Consider the following 21,475-nt stretch of genomic DNA (forward strand, 5'->3'; position numbering starts at 1 on the left):
CTCAGCCTCACAAGTAGCTAGGATTACAGGCGCAGGCCATCATGACCAACAAAAAGAAATTTTTTATATTGATTGCATGATGAAATATTTTGAATATATTGAGTTAAACAGATTTTCTCATTTGTTTATTTGTGCTGTTTTCTTTTTAATGTGGCTATTAGAAAATTTACAATTAACTATATGGGTCACATTTGTGATCTCCATTGTATTTCTATTGGGCAATGCTGTGCTAGACTCACCAGAACATATACATATTTTTATTTTTTAGACTGATGTATACAGTGCCCTCGTATACATGTGTATTTCTACGGCAGTTAAGTGAATACTCTTTTAAGAGGGAGAAGAGCCTCAAAAATCTGGATTTTAGGCTTGACACATTAAAGCCTGAAACAGCTACTAAATTTGATGGCATACTAATAATGAAAAGCAATTATTTATTAAGTTCTGGCAATTTTAGAAGGTGTTAATCACAATGCTAAAATTAAAAATCACTGGGAGAATTTATGCCCTTAACTTCTAGTCCACTAAGATGTCCATGTCAATTTTAGATGACTGTAAGAAATTTTCCTTTTTTTGCTGCAATTGCTTTTTCAAAGAAAAAGATTAAGTTTCCTGTAGTCCCTATAATCTTCACTTATCTCTCTTTCACACTTGGAAAGCTGATGGTTTCTTTTTGACCAGAATTCTTCTTCTAGCCAGGCAATCACACCATCTGTAAGTCCAAGAATGTCCCATCCTTTACCTTATATCCAATCCTCATCCACAAATTATGCCCCTTCTTTTTTTTTTGCGATGGAGTTTCGCTCTTGTTGCCCAGGCTGGAATGCAATGGTGTGATCTCAGCTCACTGCAACCACCAACTCCCAAGTCAAGTGATTCTCCTGTCTCAGCCTCCCGAGTAGCTGGGATTATAGGCACCCACCATCATGTCCAGCTAATTTTTTGTATTTTTAGTAGAGATGGGGTTTCACCCTATTGGTCAGGCTGATCTCTAACTCCTGATCTCAGGTGATCCACCCGCTGTGCCCTCCAAAGTGCTGGAATTACAGGCGTGAGCCACCATACCTGGCCCATGCCCCTTCTTCTTTTAATATAAACCCAACTAATGCCAGATATTCTTCAAACAGCCCCCAAAAGAACTATTTTTTTTTTTTTTTGAGATGGAGTCTTGCTCTGTTGCCCAGGTTGGAGTGCAGTGGTGCGATCTCAGCTCACTGCAAGCTCCGCCTCCTGGGTTCACGCCATTCTCCTGCCTCAGCCTCCAGGGTAGCTGGGACTACAGGCGCCCGCCACCACACCCGGCTAATTTTTTTGTAGTTTTAGTGGAAATGCCTCAGCCTCCCAAAGCGCTGGGATTACAGGTGTGAGCCACCGCACCCGGCCAAGAATTGCTATTTTTAATTTGACTGAGAACACAAATGGGAGTGTTGATGAAGACTAATGAAAAATGTTTGGGTATTCTGGTACTTAAATGCAAAACTGTGTGGGAAAAAAAAATCTTAAAACAGGGCATCTATATTCAAATTCAAAACATTTTATCCCAATAAATAAGCTAAAAAGCACATCTTTAAAAAGATGTTATGACACATAAAAATAATATGAACTTCAGCCAGGCGTGGTGGCTCACACCTGTAATCTTGGGAGGCCAAGGCGGGCAGATCACGAGGTCAGGAGATCGAGACCATCCTAGCTAACACGGTGAAACCCCATCGCTACTTAAAAAAAAAAAAAAAAAAAAAAAAAATTTAGCCGGGTGTGCTGGCACACGCCTGTAGTCCCAGCTACTCAGGAGGCTGAGGCAGGAGAATTGTTTGAACTTGGGAGGTGGAGGTTGCAGTAAGCTGAGATGGTGCCACTGCACTCCAGCCTGGGCAACAGAGCGAGACTCCATCTCAAAAAAAAAAAAAAAAAAAGTTATATGAACTTTAAATTTCAGTATCCATAAATGAAGCTTTACTGGAACACAACCCTGTTTATTCATTTACATATTAATTATGGCTGCTCTGGTGCTCCAAGGGCAGAGATGAATAGTTACAATAGAAACCATATGGTTCACAAAACCCAAAACATTTACTATCTGGCCTTTCACACAGTTTGCCAACTCAATATAAAGAGTAATCGGCATCCATATGGATTTCTAAAAAAGGCCTTTCATGAACATCTCAACAAATAACAGAGTATAAGGCAAGATTGCAGATCCCTTCCTCACCCGATCCTTCCCCCACTGAAACCAGATCAGCATCATTTTGACCAACTAGATATTGGACTTCTGCATATGATTTTGTATTAAGGGGTATTAAAGGAAAATAAAAAATTTAGTTTATAAGTCAGTATCTAGGCCACAAATTATATGAAGTATGTTGCAAGGGGTTTATAAAAGTACTTAATTGGACCCCAGGGTTGATTAAGGTACTCCTTCCCTCCTTTGTCAGGAGGATCATTTAAAGTCCTTTCAATCCTCTAGTTACAAGATGAGTCACAAATGAAAATACATTTTTTTTAATGTTTTTTTTTTTGAGATGAAGTCTTGCTCTGTCGCCCAGGCTGGAGTGCAGTGGCACGATCTTGGCTCACTGCAAGCTCCGCCTCCCCAGTTCACAACATTCTCCTGCCTCAGCTTCCTGAGCAGTTCGGACTACGACTACAGGCGCCTGTCACCACGTCTGGCTAATTTTTTGTATTTTTAGTAGAGACGGGGTTTCACTGTGTTAGCCAGGATGGTCTCCATCTCCTGACCTCGTGATCCGCCCGCCTCGGCCTCCCAAAGTGCTGGGATTACAGGCATGGGTCACCATGCCTGGCCAGTGAAAATATATTTATAATGACTTCCCTACTCCCTAACTTCTTCCTCCATTCTTAGACACAGTGATAGTTTAATAATCGATTAGGATGTAACTGTAATTTCCTTATGAAGAAAACTAAAGCTATGATGTACTATAAAACATACAGCATTTCAAGGCAGCCAATTATCCAAAACATATTAACTGGTAAATTAAATATACCTGTTGGTTATCTTGTTTAGAACAGGAGGGAGGCTATTATTAGGTAGAGAGTAAGCACCATGTCACTTTACATAGTCCATTTATATCCACATGATGGCAGACTGCTCTTTGACAATGAAGAAGCATAGAATTTATTTGTTTTACTTTGGTAAACTGACTTTGGCTATCAACAGACTTAATGTCCAAGTCTTATAACATTTTTCAAATATGTTTAAAATTTAGTTTTTCCAAAAAATCAAAGCACTGTACACTAAAAATAGAATATAAGGCAGTGAAATCAAATCCTGGCTCACTTGAAGAAATAACAGTCTGTGGGCAACTGGTTGTTTCTCAGGTCACCTCAGGGGATAGATGGTCCCTAAGGTGCAAAAGAATGAACTGGTGCTGATATATGACTGATAAGTTTCTGTAACGGGCCACTGACCATTTCAATTCCCAAGGAACATAAATTACCTTTTAGCCTGTGTATTTACACACAAATATGCAACCTGCAAACTTCTTCTGAGGACAGATGTCAACTACTTTTTCATTTTTTTTTTACAGTCAAAGTAGTAAACTTGCAGATATATCTAAAACCAATTTTCAAACCAGCTTCATAACATATGCTCTAAGTAAATAAATACCAAAACCTGATAACACTAGCATGGAGAAAAGAAAAGCTGAATTAAAAAGACATTCCTTTACACAACTTAGTCAAGACAAAATACACATTACTATGTGATGTTACACTAATTATTCCAATAATTATTTACTTAAGAAGAGGGACAAAACAGTTTTGTTACATTAAATCTTTCTCTTATTTGCCATCCCCACCTTTCTACTCCATTACTGCCTCCTAATACTTTCCCTTCCCAAGGAGATTCGAGATTAAGAAATAGCCTCTGCCCCTCATTCTAGAAGTAACTTACCTTTTATTTTTACATACAAACACTGGATTTCCCAGAGTCGTCTTTTAAAGGAGTTAAGATTCTAGCTCTGGCAGGAAAGTCAAGTGATTTAATCACAACCACAGTTGTTTCTCTACTGGTGTTTAACATGTACCACATAAACTAACTACTAACATAGCCAATTCTAAGGTCATTTATGTGAGATCTTAAGACTGAAAATACACTTTTAATTTCTGCCTTTTTCTCCAATATATAATCCCTTTTTTAAGTCTCTTAACTAAATTAGATGCTGGAATTGATCCAGCCAAGTAACACCTTAAAAAAAAAAAAAAAAGAAGAAGAAGAAGAAATGTAGGCATCTTTATCTACATACTTACCTTGATCCTGTCATAGGACCTCTTCCATCCTTGTCATATCCCCCACGCCCTCTACCTCCTCCCTGTGACCCGCCATATCCTCTATTATCTTCTCCATACCTACTCACATCACGACGGTCATCTACAAAAAAGAAAATATTACACACAAATAACCACTCTCATTTCTAAAGCTTCAAATAACAATGTTAAATGGCTCTTTAGGCCACACATATCCTTATAGAAAATGGCACATGTGCACACAACTCAAATGCAAGTCATCATAAAATCATCTGGAATTACATGTTTTTGAGAATTTTATCTGTGTCAAATTCCATTCTGCTAAAGTGACATGGCAAAACAGTAATGTGGAACAGTATGAGCTAAAATACAATCTTAGCTACAAGAACCTTAGTAACTTAGATGAAAAGCACGACCCCAATCTTTTTTTTTTTTTTTTTTTGAGACAGAGTCTCGCTCTGTAGCCCAGGCTGGAGTGCACTGATGCGATCTTGGCTCACTGCAAGCCCTGCCTCCCGGGTTCACGCCATTCTCCTGCCTCAGCCTCCCGAGTAGCTGGGACTACAGGTGCCCGCCACCATGCCCCGCTAATTTTTTTTTTTGTATTTTTAGTAGAGACAGGGTTTCACCATGTTAGCCAGGATGGTCTCGATCTCCTGACCTCGTGATCTGCCCACCTCGGCCTCCCAAAATGCTGGGATTACAGGCGTGTGCCACCGCACCCAGCCCCACAATCTTAAAAGTTACCACTTTCTTCACTTCAGAAACATTTAAATGTAAATTAAGCATGGACAAGGAATAACTGAATCTTCAAACTGAGAAGATATTTAGTGAATGTGCTTCCACTTTTACTTATTTACTTATTCATTCAATTATTCAACAAGCACTATTTACTATTCAATTATTCAACAAGCACTTACTTACACTTACAATTATTCAACTAAGCACCTACTATGAACCAAACCATGTACTAGGCCTCAGAGGTACATAAATAAGTACCCCAAATCAAGTACAACACCAACACCAAAAGAACTGGTACCAGCAGTATTGTCAAGGATCAGAGTTCACTGAGACAAAAAGGAAATTCACGTAATCAGCCATCAAAAGTCATGACCATCTGAGGGCCTCCAAGTTCAGAAGTAGAAATCTGATAAACTAGTTTTGATTACCATGAGAGGGAAGATATCTTCAAGGTTACCCTAAATTTTTACAAACAGGTGAAATCCTCTGTGGTTCTTTTAATCAGAAATTCATACAAATAATTCTGAGAGGGGGAAAAATAATAATAGAGGTCAGTAAATCTTACCTTGTGTGTGGTGGCTGTAGTTTTCCCTTTGTGAATGATAGGACTGCTGGTTTTGACTATAGGAATCATGCTGCTGATCATAATTTGACTGCTCATCATATGAGCCTTGATGTTGATCATAGCCTGACTGCTGGTCATACGAATCTTGTTGACCATAGTCTGGCTGGTCATAGGAAGGTGCTCTTCCACCTTGGCTAAACAGAAATGGAGAACTTAAAAGACTTCATAGGAAGATTACATTTGCTGTAGCAAGTTGGCTGAAACTGGTGTTAAGAGTCCTGACCAGTTAGAGACATTAACCATATTTATGACTACCTTCTCATGGTAATTAGTTATCTGCAGTCTCCTGGAATTCCCTGTGAAAGATGATTCTGCCAACATTGAAGAGGTGCCACATTATGAAAAAAAATGTATCTTTGAAAACTGCAGTAAAGCAAAAAATTACTATGGTTTTTTACTATCTCCTTGAACTTTTTTTTTTTTTTTTTTTGAGACACAGTTTCACTCTTGTTGCCCAGGCTGCTGGAGTGCAATGGCGCGATCGTGGCTCACCGCAACCTCCACGTCACGGGTTCAAGCAATTCTCCTGCCTCAGCCTCCCGAGTAGCTGGGATTACAGGGATTACAGGCATGTGCCACCACGCCCGGCTAATTTTGTATTTTTAGTAGAGACAGGGTTTCTCCATGTTGGTCAGGCTGGTCTCTAACTCCTGACCTCACGTGATCCACCCATCTCGGCCTCCCAAAGTACTGGGATTACAGGTGTGAGCCACGGAGCCTGGCCTATCTCCATGAATTTAAAAAAAAAAAGTAAAAGATGCTACAAAGTACAGTAATATGTCTGACTCTTTAATAAACATGCCACAAGAGCTGAGTCCTTTTAATAGTTACAATGAAAGGCTCTATATCACTGAAGTTTAACAAGTGTCTTCTCTTAAAATATTTTTAGATCTTTTCTCTTAGAATTATCTTTAGAACCTATAGTACAGTCTTCTAAACATCTTCAGTGATAGTACATTTTAGAAAACAGTAAAGGAACCTGCTTTGTAACACAATTTTTTTTATCTGAAAAAAAACTCTATCAGGTAATGAGACTGCTTATTCTAGCAATTTGAAAGGAAAATTCTAAGTATCTTCAGAACAATATTACTGTATTAATTACATGCTCTCAGGGTGGGAATGTTAAAAGGCAACATTTAATTGGATTTGAGTTCCAGTACGTTTACTTATTATAAAAATGGGCTGGGGGGGGGGGGACAAAAAAGATCTCATAACTTAATAGTTACATTTTATTCTTCACCAGAGGATCAGAACAATCTAATAAAAGATCAGTATGTTCCCTAACTCCCTATCGAAAGCACAACACAACCACAGTCCAAACCCTAGCACTTTAAAATGGCTGTCAAATCAAACTTAACATTTCTTTTCAGACTATATTTATAGGTCATGCTTCCAAAAATACATCATTTATAAAACGATTCTCCTTAAATTTAAAACTAACCAACAAGGCTTGAAGAGTTATTTCTCTTAATGTAGTATGCCTTCTGCATATTATTCCCTACATTTGTACTCTACTTTCTACTTTTCAAAACACTCTCACATCTGTAAGGGTGATAATTTGACCTCACCAATCTTTCCTCAATGCTTTTATTTAATTTTCACTTAGAATAAATGTCTTCACTGTAGAAAGAAAACACTGGAGACCTCAGTTTTTAGCCACGTCACTTGCTAGGCCAAATAATTTCTTTACCCTCTGTAAAATGGGAATTACTGACACTATTTCATAGTGGTATCTGAAGATCAATCACATTAGAGAATGCAAAAGCATTTCATAGAATGTAAAGCACAATTTTTAAAAAGTAACTTGCTATTATTAAGTAAATAGCATAAAATTAAGTACCAGCTCTTTAAATCTGAAAGGTAAAAAAACTTTATAAAACCTGAAATTTATCAGTAAATATTCACCTACATATATCAACAAAAAAAACACATTTTAGGGTATCTGATATATGCGTAAGTTTTGACCCTTTTAAAAAATATTTTTGTCCCTGAAAAGTTAATATATTCAAATGGTTCAAAAATAAAATGGAAATTTAAAAACAGATATTGAGAAGTCTTATTCTAAAGGCAGGTTTTTATTTAATCTCAGGGATAAAGCAGAGGTCCAAAATTTTCTAACATTTTTAAGGACATCAATTTATAGCTAAACAATGATTTCACAAATACATCATAAGAATGAAATGACAATGCTATTTCCACATTCTCCATAATATACAGTTGTAAAATCCACACTCCATTAAAATTTCCTTTAAAAAAAAAAAAAGTTTAAAGCTAGCATTTTGTTGGTTAAATCTGTTTAATATCAGTGTTATTTCCACTGCCCAAAACAATCTCAGTACTTTACTATTTCCTTACCTTCCTGATGATTCCATGTTTTGCTGCTGTCCCTGGTTATTATATGGTTGCTGGCTATATGAGCTCTGCTTTTGATTCTCATAACCACCATAGGACTGTGAATAACCTAAAGATTAGATGAGTATATCATTTAGTGAAGGCTCTGATTTTTCAATCTCTGAAACAACAAATTTAACAAACTAGTCCAACCTGACTGACTTTGTCCATAACTGGAGTAACCGCTGTAGTTCTGTCCATAAGAGGAATCAGTCGTTTGCCCATAGCCAGAATAGCTCTGAAATTTAGGTAAATACTCAAGTTTCATCACCTACTTAAGATAAAAATAACTACTTATGAAGAATACAATTTATATTTCAACCTACTTGTGATGCTTGTCCATAGCCTTGGCTGCCTTGATTTCCATAGGTAGAATAACTGCAAAAGAAAAATTTAATACTTGAAAGAAATGTGTAGAAATTTTAAAGTTTAAATGAAGACCTTGCCTTCATTTTCAACTTTCAACTCAAATACAAGCTTCTTTGCTGAGAAATCATCAATCTCCCTGTCTCTAGAGTCTAAATTGAAAGGTGATGATCAAAGAAATACATGAAGTCACTCCCAGATCTCCTGAATGTGAAACAAATACCCAAAGTTTTGTTTTGACAATCTTGCAGAAATAAACAAAACTTGGTAAGAGCTAGAAAATTCCAAGAGAATTATGCTTGGGTGTGGGGGGAATAAAAACTACATAGCAAGACTTATAATAAATACCTGAAGCACAAAAATGATGACTACACAAAAAATGAACACCTTACTCAATTTAATCACATCTTGACAGATTAATTTTTTCCTACCATTTGCCTTAGTTAAATGGCTTTAACTTCCTAAAAGATGCACAGTGAGGCACTAGAAGTCCAGTTTAAAAGTCTCAATAATTAGAGGCATGTTTATCCCCACAGTACAGTCATTGAATGAAATTATACCGTATCCTCAGTGTTGTAGCAGGGCCTGGCACATAGCTCAATAAATATTTGTTGACTGACTAAATAAATGTACCCTCCTGGGATCTGAATATTAATTTTATAGTATATAAGCTCTAACAAGTCAGAAACAAACTTTCTGAATCTATACTATGACTTTCTAATATCCAAAGAAAACTAAAACACTTGCAAAATTTTTTATCATTTTAAAGGTATCAAGTGCTAACAAGATTCCTTAACTTTTGAAAATACATTTCACCAAATAAACATTTTGCTAGATACCTACTAGGAAGTTAGCACTATCTTACGAGATCAAAAAAGTCAAATCAGTTTTGTTTTTCAGGAAGCTTAAAATTTGACAAGATATCTGAGGTGCTATTCTGAGTATCTTACACTGAGCTGTAAAACATTTATCCTATAAGTTGAGGGCTGTATTTTGGTAAGAGAAGCCCACTGCATATATACATTCACATAAAAATAGAACTTCCTTTTTACTGTGAGGATGGTAAGCACACTAAAAAAATGCTTAATATTTTTTATGGTATTTAAAAAAAATGTGCTCTGAAAAAACACATTAGCATATTATACACCATCATAAAACGCTTTTTCTAAAAAAACTGTTGAGTTCAATTGCTTAAAAAAAAATTTTTTTTTTTTTTTTTTTCCGAGACAGGGTCTCGCTCTGTTACCCAGGCTGGAGTGCAGTGGCATGGTCATAACTCACTGTAACAACCTTGAACTCTTGGGCTCAAGTGATCCTCCCACCTCAGCCTCCCAAGTAGCTAGGACTACGGGTACACACCACTATGTCTGGATAATTAAAAAAATTTTTTTTTTAGAGACAAGGTCTCGCTATATTACCCAAGCTGGTTTCTAACTCCTGGCCTCAAGCAATCCTCCCATCTTGGCCTCCCAAAGTACTGGGACTAGTCATGAGCCATAGTGTCTGACATTAAATTTCTTTAACAATTGTTTCTTCTAAGAGATTTCCTAAATAAAACATAAACTTTACAATACCAAGGAGATTTGTTTTAATCTCTAGGAGGTATATTCATTGATGCAAACAGATTTAAGAAAAGGAAGAGGCCAGGCGCGGTGGCTCACACCTGTAATCCCCGCACTTTGGGAGGCTGAGGCGGGCGATCACGAGGTCAGGAGATCGAGACCATCCTGGCTAACACGGTGAAACCCCATCTCTACTAAAAATACAAAAAATTAGCCAGGTGTGTTGGCGAGCGCCTGTAGTCTCAGCTACTCGGGAGGCTGAGGCCAGAGAATGGCGTGAACCTGCGAGGCGGAGCTTGCAGCGACCCGAGATCGTGCCACTGCACTCCAGCCTGGGCGAAAGAGCGAGACTCAGTCTCAAAAAAAAAAAAAAGAAAAGTAAAGAAAAGGAAGAAGCCCAGTACAGTGGCACATGTCTGTAGTGGAGATTACAGTTACTTGGGAGACTGAGGCAGGAGGATCGCTTAAGCCCAGGAATTTAAGGCTGTAGTACACTATGATTTGCCTATGAATAGCCACTGCACTCCAGCCTGAGCAAAACAGCAAGACTCTGTCTCAAAACATGAAGAAAAATAGAAAGGGAATAAATGTCTTACAGCACCTATTTACACTGACTCTCTTCACTCTGTGACAAGCTAATATTTAACTTATGACATCCAGCATCAAGTCTCAAGAGAAGAAGCTTGACAAAATTCACCTCAGTTCTACCCTTTCATATTATTAAAACATATGTATACTTTACCTTTGCTGCTCACCCCCAGACTGACCGTAACTTCCAGAATCTAGAACACATAAAAAGAATTTTAAATCTTATTTAAAATTATGGTTCCTTCAAAGGCTGACTTTAGCTCATACAGAAGAAATGTGGTAAGAAAATGTAAAGAACTGCAGAAAGAAAAACTAACTCAAGTTAAATACTATGAAACAAGAAATTTGTACAAATAGTATTTACTTTTTACAATAACTACGTATTTGCAAACTACTATTCTACATGTGTACTAGGGTCACAAGAACCCAGTGAACAAATGTAAACAGTGAAAATCCATTCTTTAAACAGACTCAAGACCTTAAGCAATATTATTATATACAACAAGACATCTGTTAAAACTAATCAGGTCCAAAAAGGGGAAAGACATGCACTATGACATCCCCAGGATTACATCTACTTGTACATCCTTATCACCCCAAGATATACACCATTCCTCTGTATTGGACTGCTTTGGCTGTCAGCACCAACAAAAATATTTCCAAATACTTGCTAAAAAAAAAAAAAAAAAGCAGCTAAGTTAGTTGCTCTATTCTGATTTTACCAAGCTTTCAGGGATTCAGCCAATTGGCACAGCAAGTCAGCAATACCTGCTTGTAGCTTCAATTTAGCAATTAAAAAAATTACTAAGGGACCGGGCATGGTGGCTCACACAATCCCAGCACTATGGGAAGCTGAGGCAGGCAGATGGCTTGAAATCAGCCCAGCCAACATGGCGAAACCCCATTTCTACAAAAAATACAAAAACTAGCTGGGCATGGTGGCATGTGCCTGTAGTCCCAGCTACTTGAGAGGCTGAGGTGGATCACCTGATCCAGGGGCGGTCAAGGCTGCAGTGAGCTGTGATTGTGCCACTGCACTCCAGCCTGCACGACTGAATGACACTTCTCAAAAAAAAAAAAAAAAAAAAGTGGGGGTGGGGTGGGGGTGGTAACATAAAAAATAAAGAATCTGAACTATGAGCTTTTCTCAATACTTCAAAATGTCAATCATATCAAAAATTACTGAAGAGGTTCTATTTATCTATCCTTTAGGCTTTACTCAGAGTCAAATGAATGACCTAAGTATGTGACGCACAAGAGCAGTTTTTATGAAACGCTTTTGCAACTGCAAAAAATGGCTCTAAGTCGCAAACTGTTGACCATCAGGCCCAACCTCACTCAATTTGAAACAAAAATCACTGTTGTCAAATCGTTCTAAAACGCACCAAAACCTAATGAAATTTTTCTTTCTTCTTTTTAAGAGATGAACTCTTCCTGTCACCCATGCTGGAGTGCAGTGGTGCCATCACAAGCTCACTCCTAGACTTCAGTCATTCTCCTGCCTCAGCCTCCTGCGTAGCTGGGACTACAGGTGTGCAGCACCATGCCCAGCTATTTTTAATTTTTAGAGATAGGGGCTCAGTAACTTTCTCTTTTTAAAATTTAATTATACAATATGTCCTTAGAACAAACTTTTTCATCCAATTTATATAACGCTACAATATGAAAATATTGCCACCGAATATAAGTGGGTGATACCAAATTTGCCACTTTTCTGCAGTAAAGCTCTCCAATTAGACCGAACAAGATTTTGTTTAATGTTTAATTTTAAGAATAGTAAATGAAGGCCAGGTGTAGTGGCTCATCCCTGTAATCCCAGCATTTTGGGTGGCCAAGACAGGAGTACTGCTTGAGCCCAGGAGGTCGAGGCTGCAGTGGGTCATGATTGCACCACTGCACTCCAGCTTTAGCGACAGAACGAGACCCTGTCTCAAAAGAGAAAAAAAGTATTAAATGAAATCTTGACACAAACTACTACTTCTATGAATATGGAGGGCATAAAACTAGCTGAAATGAAAAGGAAAAAATTACACATCACTGCCAGGCCCATGAGAAGACAGCTAGAGTTGTAGCTAACAACCAATTAAGAAAAATCGGAAAAGAATACACAATCTAATTAGACCATTAAGAGATTAGATGCCTCTATGAAATGACAGGAAATCAGATTATCCCAAATCAAAGGATGAAAAGGGTTATGAGGGGGAAAACAATGAGTAAAACAAGGTATTTGTGGATGCATGAAGCTTTAGGTTAAACTATATCCTGAAGCATGGATGTAGGTTCTCCCAGTGACAAAATACATAATCGCAGCATATTTTCTTTAGGTTCAGGCAAAATTTTAGTAGGGTACAGCACATAGGTCCTGTAACCCTATCTCAAATCTAACAGTAAGGCCCTTAATCTTAACCCAGTCATTTCAGCCCTCTGAAATTATAAATCTAACTTCTTTAGCTGGCTAGCTTAAAAACTCCAAGATGATATAGAAATAAGCGTACTGACTAGTAAATCTGTCCCTTGGTATAAATCCTTGAGTGATAAAAGTGCAGGTGTTTTATATTCATCAGAGAAAATCAGTTTATAGATTAAGGCATCCTAAACAACTGTTCATTGTGATTATTTGACACTGGTGCTTTGTGTCTGGACCTACGAATTTAAATTTAAAGTGCTTTTGAATTTCCAAGTGTATAGTTTTGATTCTCTTTGCGTTTTTTCCTAATATTCCACTGCAGCCAGAAAAGTTATTTTATTATTCTTGGTATTTGCTCAGATTTCCTGTTTTGCTTTTCCCCCTTGGCATATGTTCCCTGTGTGCCTGAAAATAATTATGTATTTTCTAAATTTCAAGTGAATTCTATCAGTCTATAACATTATGCTCATTAGTTGTATTACTCATATTTTACTAATGTTTGGTCTAGTCTTACTAATGTTTGGTCATATTCTTACTGTTTGCCTGATCTATTAATTACACAAAGAGGTATTTTTTTTAACTTCCCATATAACTATAGACTTGTCAAGTTCTTGTAATTGTCATTTAGGTTTTATATATATACATACACACACACACACACACACACACACACACACACACACACACACTTTTTTTTTTTTTTTTGAGACAGAGTCTCACTCTATCACCCAGGATGGAGTGCAGTGACACGATTTTGACTTACTGCAACCTCTGCTTCCCAGGTTCAAACAACTCTCTCGCCTCAGCCTCCTGAGTGGCTGGGATTACAGGTGCCCACCACCTTGCCCGGCTAGTTTTTGTATTTCTAATAGAGATGGAGTTTCACCATGTTGACCAGGCTAGTTTCAAACTCATGACCTCAGGTGAACCGCCCGCCTCGGCCTCCCAAAGTGCTGGGATTACAGGTGGGCCTGTTTTCTGTATTTATTATTAGGCACACAAAAGTATAGGCCTATGTTCCTGGTGAATTTCCTTTTAACATTACGTCTGAACTTTATTTTGGCTAGTAACATAACTTAAAAAAAAAAAAAATCAGCTGGGTGCGGTTGCTCACGCCTGTAATCCCAGCACTTTGGGGAGGCTGAGGTGGGCGGATCACAAGGTCAGGAGATCGAGACCATCCTGGCTAACATGGTGAAATCCTGTCTCTACTAAAAATACAAAAAATTAGCCGGACGTGGTGGTGGTGGGCACCTGTAGTCCCAGTTACTCAGGAGGCTGAGGCAGGAGAATGGCATGAACCCGGGAGACAGAGCTTGCAGTGAGCCGAGATTGCGCCACTGCACTCCAACCTGGGCGACAGAGCAAGACTCCATCTCAAAAAAAAAATCACCTTTTGGTTGGTGTTTGCAAATTGCTTGAGCTGAGGAGTTCAAGACCAGCCTGGGCAACACAGAAAGACCCTATCTCTACAAAAAATTTTAAAAATTAGCCGGGTAAGGCAGTGTGCACCTGTTGTCAGTCCCAGCTACTCTTAAAAAAAAAAAAAAAAAAAAAAAAACAGAAAAAAGAAAATTCAAGGTCAATAGTTACTTTCTCTCTAAACTCTTAAGGATAATTTCATTATTTTCCAGCTTCTTCAAATATTTAATTAGTCTGTTATCAATCATACCACTGCTTCCTATTTTCTCTAGTAGGTTACTGGTACTTCATAACCTGCATTTTTACATCAATGTATCTAGGTATGAATTTGTTTCATATTTAAATCTAGTGTTCAATTCAAAATGTTCATTTACTTTGGAAATCAACTATTGATTCTTCCTCCATTTTCTCCTTCTCAATCTCTTATTAGATGTATGACAGGAGTTTTTAATCTATTTCCCATGTTTCTTAATCTTTTTTTTTTGGGGGGGGACAGGGTCTCGCTCTGTTGCCAAGGCTGGAGTGCTGTAGGACAATCACAGCTCACTGTAGCCTCGACTTCCTGGGCTCAAGCAATCCTCCCACTTCAACCTCCCGAGTAGCTGGGATTACACATGCATACCGCCACATTCAGCTATCTTTTTTGTATTTGTAGAGATGGGAGTTTCATCATGTTGCCCAGGCTGTTTTCAAACTCCTGAGCTCAAGCGATCTACCCACCTCAGCCTCTCAAAGTGCTGGGATTATAGGCATGAGCCACCATGCCTGAAATCTTTCATTTTCATATCTTGTCCCCCTGAATTGAATGCTGGAAGATCACATCTACCTTCCACATCTGTGAGATAAGTCACATCCATCATACCTGTAATTCTTTCTTCTGCTAGGTCTGCTAGGTCTGCTAGGAAAATTAATTAATTTTCCTAATTAATTCTAAACGTTTTACTTGATTCTTTTTCAAATCTATGTGGCTTGTTTTATTAACACCCTGATCTTTTTTTTTTTTTTCTTTTTTTTGAGACAGAGTCTTGCTCTGTCACCCAAGCCGGAGTGCAGTGGCTCAAACTGCAACCTCTGCCTCCCAGCTTCAACCAATTCTGGTGCCTCAGCCTCACAAGGATCTGGGATTACAGGTTCCCGCCACCTCACCTGGCAATTTTTATACTTTTAATAGAGATGGGGTTTCGCCATGGTGGCCAGGCTGGTCTCGAACTCCTGACCTCAGGTGATCCACCTGCTTCAGGATCCCAAAGGGCTGGGATTATAGGCATGAGCCAACACACCCGGCCAACCTTGATCTTAGGGTTGATTCCTTCCTTTAGGTTTAACAATTTTAAACATAAAAATATTCTCTCAGATAATCTGTTAGAGGCTCTAATCCTATTTGTCATTGACTCTCATTTCAGTGAAATGTTTCCTAAAGCTCTGCAATTTACTATGAACATATCTTTTGCAAGGCTTGCTTTATCTGAAATTCCTTGTGATCTAAACCATGAAATTTCCTCCAGAAAATGTTTTTCAGGTTTTTTTTTTTTTTTTGAGATAGAGTTTCTCTTGTTCCCCAGGCTGGAGTGCAATGGCGCAATCTCGGCTCACCACAACCTCCGCCTCCCAGGTTCAAGCGATTCTCCTGCCTCAGCCTTCTGAGTAGCTGGGATTACAGGCATGTAGGATGCCTTAATTTTTTAAGTAGAGAGGGGGTTTCTCCAGGTTGGTCAAGCTGGTCTCGAACTCCCGACCTTAGGTGATCCACCCACCTCGGCCTCCCAAAGTGCTGGGATTACAGACGTTAGCCACCACGCCCAGCCGTTCTTCATGTTTTCAACAGAAACACCAAGGGTATTACCAGCCCAGAAACCATTTTTACGTTAATTTGTCTTAAAGTTTCCTGGAGCCTAAACGTCCATGCTACCTTGTCATCTCTTATGTTGGTACTAAGGTTTTTTCCAGTTCATTCCTTCACATAATGTACAGTCCTTTAACTCCATAACACATAAGTCTAGAATTTATGTTAAGAGTCTCAGTTCCCATTACCTGGCGTTAATGGTCCGTACGTTTTATCTCTGGTCCCTACACAGTTACTTGAGCAATAAAACCCAGGTGTCTAAAAAAGGTGTATGCCCTCCTCTCCAGGGTAGCTGGCAAGTTAGCTCTTTGCCTGCCATGCTGGCTCCTACTTCATTTTTAGCACTGGGGGTTTGTCCTTTCTTAGTTTTTGCATTTTTTAAAATCTTTGTAGATAGATTTTCAAGTTAATCGTGGTCTGCCACACTGCCAGAATGAGAAGTTATCTTGACTTTGTAATTTTTATGTGTGTAACTGATCTGAATTCGTTAAGGTGTTAGCTAATTCACATTGTAAACAGTATTTGAATGTTAGACTCTGACTTATAATTTCTACAATTTTGATTTATTGATTACTTCAGTGCTTATACTTTATTAGGTTTTTTGGAGTGGTTGAGTCAATTTGATATATTAAATTTACATGTGTAGTCTGGAATGTTTAAAGGACTTAACTAAAATTATTAATGGCATTAGTTGTTTTGGGGGATTTTAATAAACATTCATCAAAGAACAAGTCAAAAGCATTATTTTTACACAAAGTCAAAGGTATTATTTTTAAACACTTATTACAAAACATATAAATAGTATATCAAGCCTAAGAATATAAAGAGTCTAGCTTTAATTAATTGAATGTTAATTTAAAAACAAGCGTCTAATAAGTAGTCCTTTTCACACACCGAAAAGCCAATTTCGTATTTAAAAAAAAACTCGAACTACAAAATAACAAATATCTGGTGTCTTAGTAACTTGAAGATCAATACTAATGATTAAGTCAGCTTATATGCTTATATGATACATGAAAAAGCCTGTATTTTACAAATAGCAAACCACTAAAACTTTAACTTTCCACAGAAGCCATTGTTTTATATCAATAATTATGTTAAAGATCAAGACAGGCTAAAAGTTTTCAATGAGGACTGAAACCATTAAAACTTGGTAAATTTCTCCACGAGGGTAGAATTTTAATTTCTGTTTAAACCATGGGTAGATGATACACTCTTGTGAGGGTGTACTATAAGAACTTCTAAGGAGCTTTATCAGACTTCATCCCAAATTACGTACGTAGAAAAAGATGTACCAATGTCTACTTTGGAATAAGAAATTATTTCTTGTTTGAGCAAGGATTAAGCAGAAACTGAAAGAAGTGCAGTTTATAGCCTCTTATATGAAGTAGATGGGCACCCCTCAAAAACAAATCAATATCCTGGCTCCTTAAATATCAACATTAATCTAAGTAATGTATAGCATGCTCCTGTCCAAACGTTCCCGCTAATTTGTAGTCTTCTCAGATCGATGCTTCATTTTAGTCACACATTTCTATCCTGCAAGACCGGGTACCTGGGTTTTTTGTCTGGTTTTATAACACTAGGCAGGTTTGGCCTTACTCAAAATATAAGACTGCAAAATGCCTGTTTCACCTCAACCATACGGTTTCAGGAAATGTTCTATATTTCCAGCAGAAAAGTGGTATCTAACTCTCATGATGGTTTCTAGCAAGTGGATAGACACCTGGGTCTTTGCGGCCCGTGATGCAGCCTAACAATAGAGGACCCTGTGTGAACAGCTAGATCTGCTAAATCAAGAGGACATCCATGTTCTAGACTTTTTATTCTGGTTTAGCAGGATCCAAACTGGTTGTCCTGAAGAGACTAATGCCTCTCTTTCTCTTCCACACAATGGGTGGCCTCTGCCAAGTTAACTGCTTCGTGGGGGGAAAAATGATTGCCTTTCCTTTGGTCTGCATGTTTTAAGGTAAATGCCACATACACCTACAGGAGCTTATCAATAATAGACAAGGCTCACTTTCAAACTCTTTCAGGAGATAAACTGGTGGGGAAGACGAATGGCAGGAGGGTGAAGAGGAAGCTAAATTACTATGCAAACACCCCCAACTCAAATCCAGGTGGTTACTGCAGAGTGAATAACGATAAGTACGATTTCGTGTAAGGCAACGTCCTTTGAAAGGGCTCCCAGAGCGTCCAGGCCCCCACCTGATGAATGGGTGAGTCAGGCAGGCCCAGCTCCACTTCGAGGATGGGAAAACTGAGGTGCGAGGCGGCGAGATGACTGGCCCGAGGCCTCGCTGAAAGATCCGAGGCGGAGCGGAGAACCAGAAGCATCGCTTCTCTCAGGCTGATGCTCTAATCTCGGCTCCCCCCGCCCCTACGATGGCGTAGACGGCCTCCGCCCCCCGACTCACACACACCCTCCCCCGGGAACGGCAAGTCTCCTCGAGTTCCAAGGACAGGGTCAAAAGACAAGAGGCCCGAGGCGCTCCCGCCGTGATTTGCAGCCGGAGAGCCACTGGGAGCGTGCGTGCCTCCAGTTCAACATGGCGGCGGCAGCGGCCGCCCCCCCCCCCCCACCCCAAGCCTCCCTCAGGGCCGGAGGCTTCTCCTCAGGGCCCTCCGGTGGGCGGGAAGACAGCCCAACCCCGCCAGGACCTTCTCGTCGCTGCCGCTGCTCGCTGAAGAAGTCACCTACCCGACATGACTAACGGCCGCGGCGCGGAGGCCCCACAGCCCGCCGAGAACAACGAATACGAAAGCCAGGCGGCGCGGCGGCCGGAGCTGTACTGAGGGCGGCGCGGCGGGCTGAGGCGGACTGCGGGGCCCCGGCAGCCAATCAGCGGGCAGCGGGTGGTACCACAAAGCCGCGGCAGGAGGGGTGTTTCTGCACTGGTACTAGCCTCCGAGCCCTGAGGCCTTCCCAGGGCCCTCTATTCCCCCCTCCGCTAGCCGTACCATTATTGAGAGGGAATTGAGAAGAGAAAGTACCAATGCCACGATCACGATCGGGGAGGAAGTGGAACCTACTTGCTCCGTCTTATTTACAATCCTATTTCTTACTTTATTGGGTGTGATGGAATTTGCGGTTAGGAAACGAAAGAGGAGGGACCTTATAAACACAGGGTATTTGGTTATGCATAGCCTTTCTTTCCCTACAATTTCGAATGGTACGTCCTAGCTGGCGGCTTTTGCTGCAGAGTGCTTGGGCCACCTGGGGGCGTTCGGGGTCGGCGAGCTCGGGGACTGTGAGTCGTGACCAGCTCGCGTACCTGATCGCCTCCCGGTTTGTTGTAACTGTCTCGCCGAGTAGCAAACAAGGATGCTGGAAGAAAAGGGTACATTAAAACGAAATCGTACACAAATCTGACCCTGAGAATGTGGCGGGGCGGAGGGATCGAGCTTTAATTTTCAGCACTATAATAATAGCTGACTCTTAATTGTCAGGCACCTTACATCATCTCATTTAATTCTCACAACAGACTGATGAAATATTTTCCCCATGTTGCAGATGAGAAGACAGAATTCATTTGACCTAGGTCGTACAGCTAGTAAACGGCCAAGGTGGAATTTGAAGCCTGGTAACCCAACGATATATTGCATATGAGTTTAACCAAAATGCTGCATGGCCCAGCGGGGTGGGCCCAAGGCGGCTTGGGCTCTGTAGCAGGAAACGGGCTGGAAAAGCTCAGAGAGCCAGCAAAGACGTTTTCCGGGAAGGCATGGTATCTGAGCCAAACCCTAGGTGATGTGCAGAAGTTGACCGAGTAAAGAAGTGAGCAAAGTACTTTGCAGACTAGTTGTGTAACAAGTAGTTCTTCAAGGGGAGAGTAGAAGGAGATGATGCCCGAAAAGGAGGGGGCTAAATAGCTGGGGCCTTGTCAAATGCATTAGAGTTCCCACTTTATCTTGAAGGAAATGAGAACCACTCACCAGAGGATTTTATAGGAGAGGAGTAATATCAGATTTGTATTTTCTGGCTGCCAAATGAAAAATGCACGGGGATGAGAGGCGCTTAAAAGCAGAGACCAATTAGGTGGCAAGTGCAGTAATTTTGGTGAGAGATGATAGTGCCCTGGACTTAGGTAGTAGCTCTGGAGACAGAGGTAAGTGAAGCGATCCCAGAGACACCCCGGGGTAGACTAGACAAGAGCTGGTGATCACCTGGGTTGGAGAGGGTAGTGGAGAGAGAAGAGTCTGGGGTGAATTCTGGGTTTCCTGCGTAGACACGGGAGCCGGGTGGTAGTGTCATTGACTGTGATAGGGAACAAAAGGAGGAGCAGGTTGCAATGCAGGTGAAAAGGGAAGTTCAGAGTTAATGCCTTCAGGTCAGAAAAAAGACGTGAGGTCATCTCTCCCCATTATACCAGCAGTGATTGTGCCCTCAACTCTAGATAAAGAGGGTCACAGAACGCTCTAGATAAGTTCAAACAAGCAAGACTAAAGGAATGAAAATTATTTCATGACTAAAAACCATTAAACTGTTTAGCATATATATTGAGGAAGGCAGCTCAGCAGAGAAGATGGGCATGTCCAACAGAAGAGAATTGGGTTATGGAGGGGAGGGGAAGAGGTAATTCTAGAAGATCCCTAAAGGGACCTAGAGGGTTGTTCTTTTTTATTTATTTTCTTTTTTTGAGAATTTTTTTCAAAGAAGGAAATACCAAAAGTGTTACTCATCGACTCCTTAAGTTTGTACCACCATTTATTCATTCATTCCTCCTTCAATTGCCATCTCTGGAGGTTTACTATGTGACAGGCTCTGGAAGGCCTTGGAGAGACAGAAATAGGAAGGAGAGCCTCTGCCTTCCAGGAACTACAGTCTCATAACAGGAACAGTGTGAACCTGTGATTTCTTTTTTTTTAACTTTTATGTTAGGTTTGGGGGTACATGTGAAGGTTTGTTACACAGATAAACACATGTCACAGGGATTTGTTGTACATATTATTTCATCACCCACATATTAAGCCCAGTACCCAATAGTTATCTTTTCTGCTCCTCTCCCTCCTCCCACCCTCCCCACTCAAGTACACCCCAGTGTCTGTTGTTTCCTTCTTTGTGTTCATAAATTCTCATCATTTGGCTCCCACCTATAAGTGAGAATATGCAGTATTTGGTTTTCCGTTCCTGTTAGTTTGCTAAGGAGAATAGCCTCCAGCTCCATCCATGTTCCAAAAAGTTTCTTGTTGTCTTCATAGTATTTGTTTCTGTATTTGTCTTCCCCTACTAATGTACCAGCCCTCACATCATTTGTCCTGATAAA

At 39.9% G+C, this 21,475-nt stretch overlaps 1 protein-coding gene across 3 annotated transcripts in view; it reads right to left on the minus strand.

Moving 5' to 3' along the window:
• The window catches only part of TAF15 (TATA-box binding protein associated factor 15), a 37,761-nt gene extending 18,721 nt beyond the window's left edge, over window positions 1-19,040 (minus strand). The window contains exons 1-7 of one of the 3 annotated variants that reach the window (XM_004041900.5): window positions 18,910-19,040; window positions 10,691-10,730; window positions 8,347-8,398; window positions 8,174-8,258; window positions 7,985-8,090; window positions 5,570-5,763; window positions 4,267-4,387 (exon numbers count right to left, since the gene is read on the minus strand). In XM_004041900.5, coding sequence (XP_004041948.1) covers window positions 4,267-4,387; window positions 5,570-5,763; window positions 7,985-8,090; window positions 8,174-8,258; window positions 8,347-8,398; window positions 10,691-10,730; window positions 18,910-18,916 — 605 coding nt within the window. In that variant the 5' untranslated portion in view covers window positions 18,917-19,040. The remainder of the gene's footprint in view (window positions 1-4,266; window positions 4,388-5,569; window positions 5,764-7,984; window positions 8,091-8,173; window positions 8,259-8,346; window positions 8,399-10,690; window positions 10,731-18,909) is intronic. The other 2 variants (XM_019027885.4, XM_055388437.2) reach the window with 2 other exon arrangements.
• Window positions 19,041-21,475: the final 2,435 nt, after the last annotated feature.

Source organism: Gorilla gorilla, chromosome 4, assembly GCF_029281585.2.
Source record: "Gorilla gorilla gorilla isolate KB3781 chromosome 4, NHGRI_mGorGor1-v2.1_pri, whole genome shotgun sequence".
Classification (NCBI taxonomy): domain Eukaryota; kingdom Metazoa; phylum Chordata; class Mammalia; order Primates; family Hominidae; genus Gorilla; species Gorilla gorilla.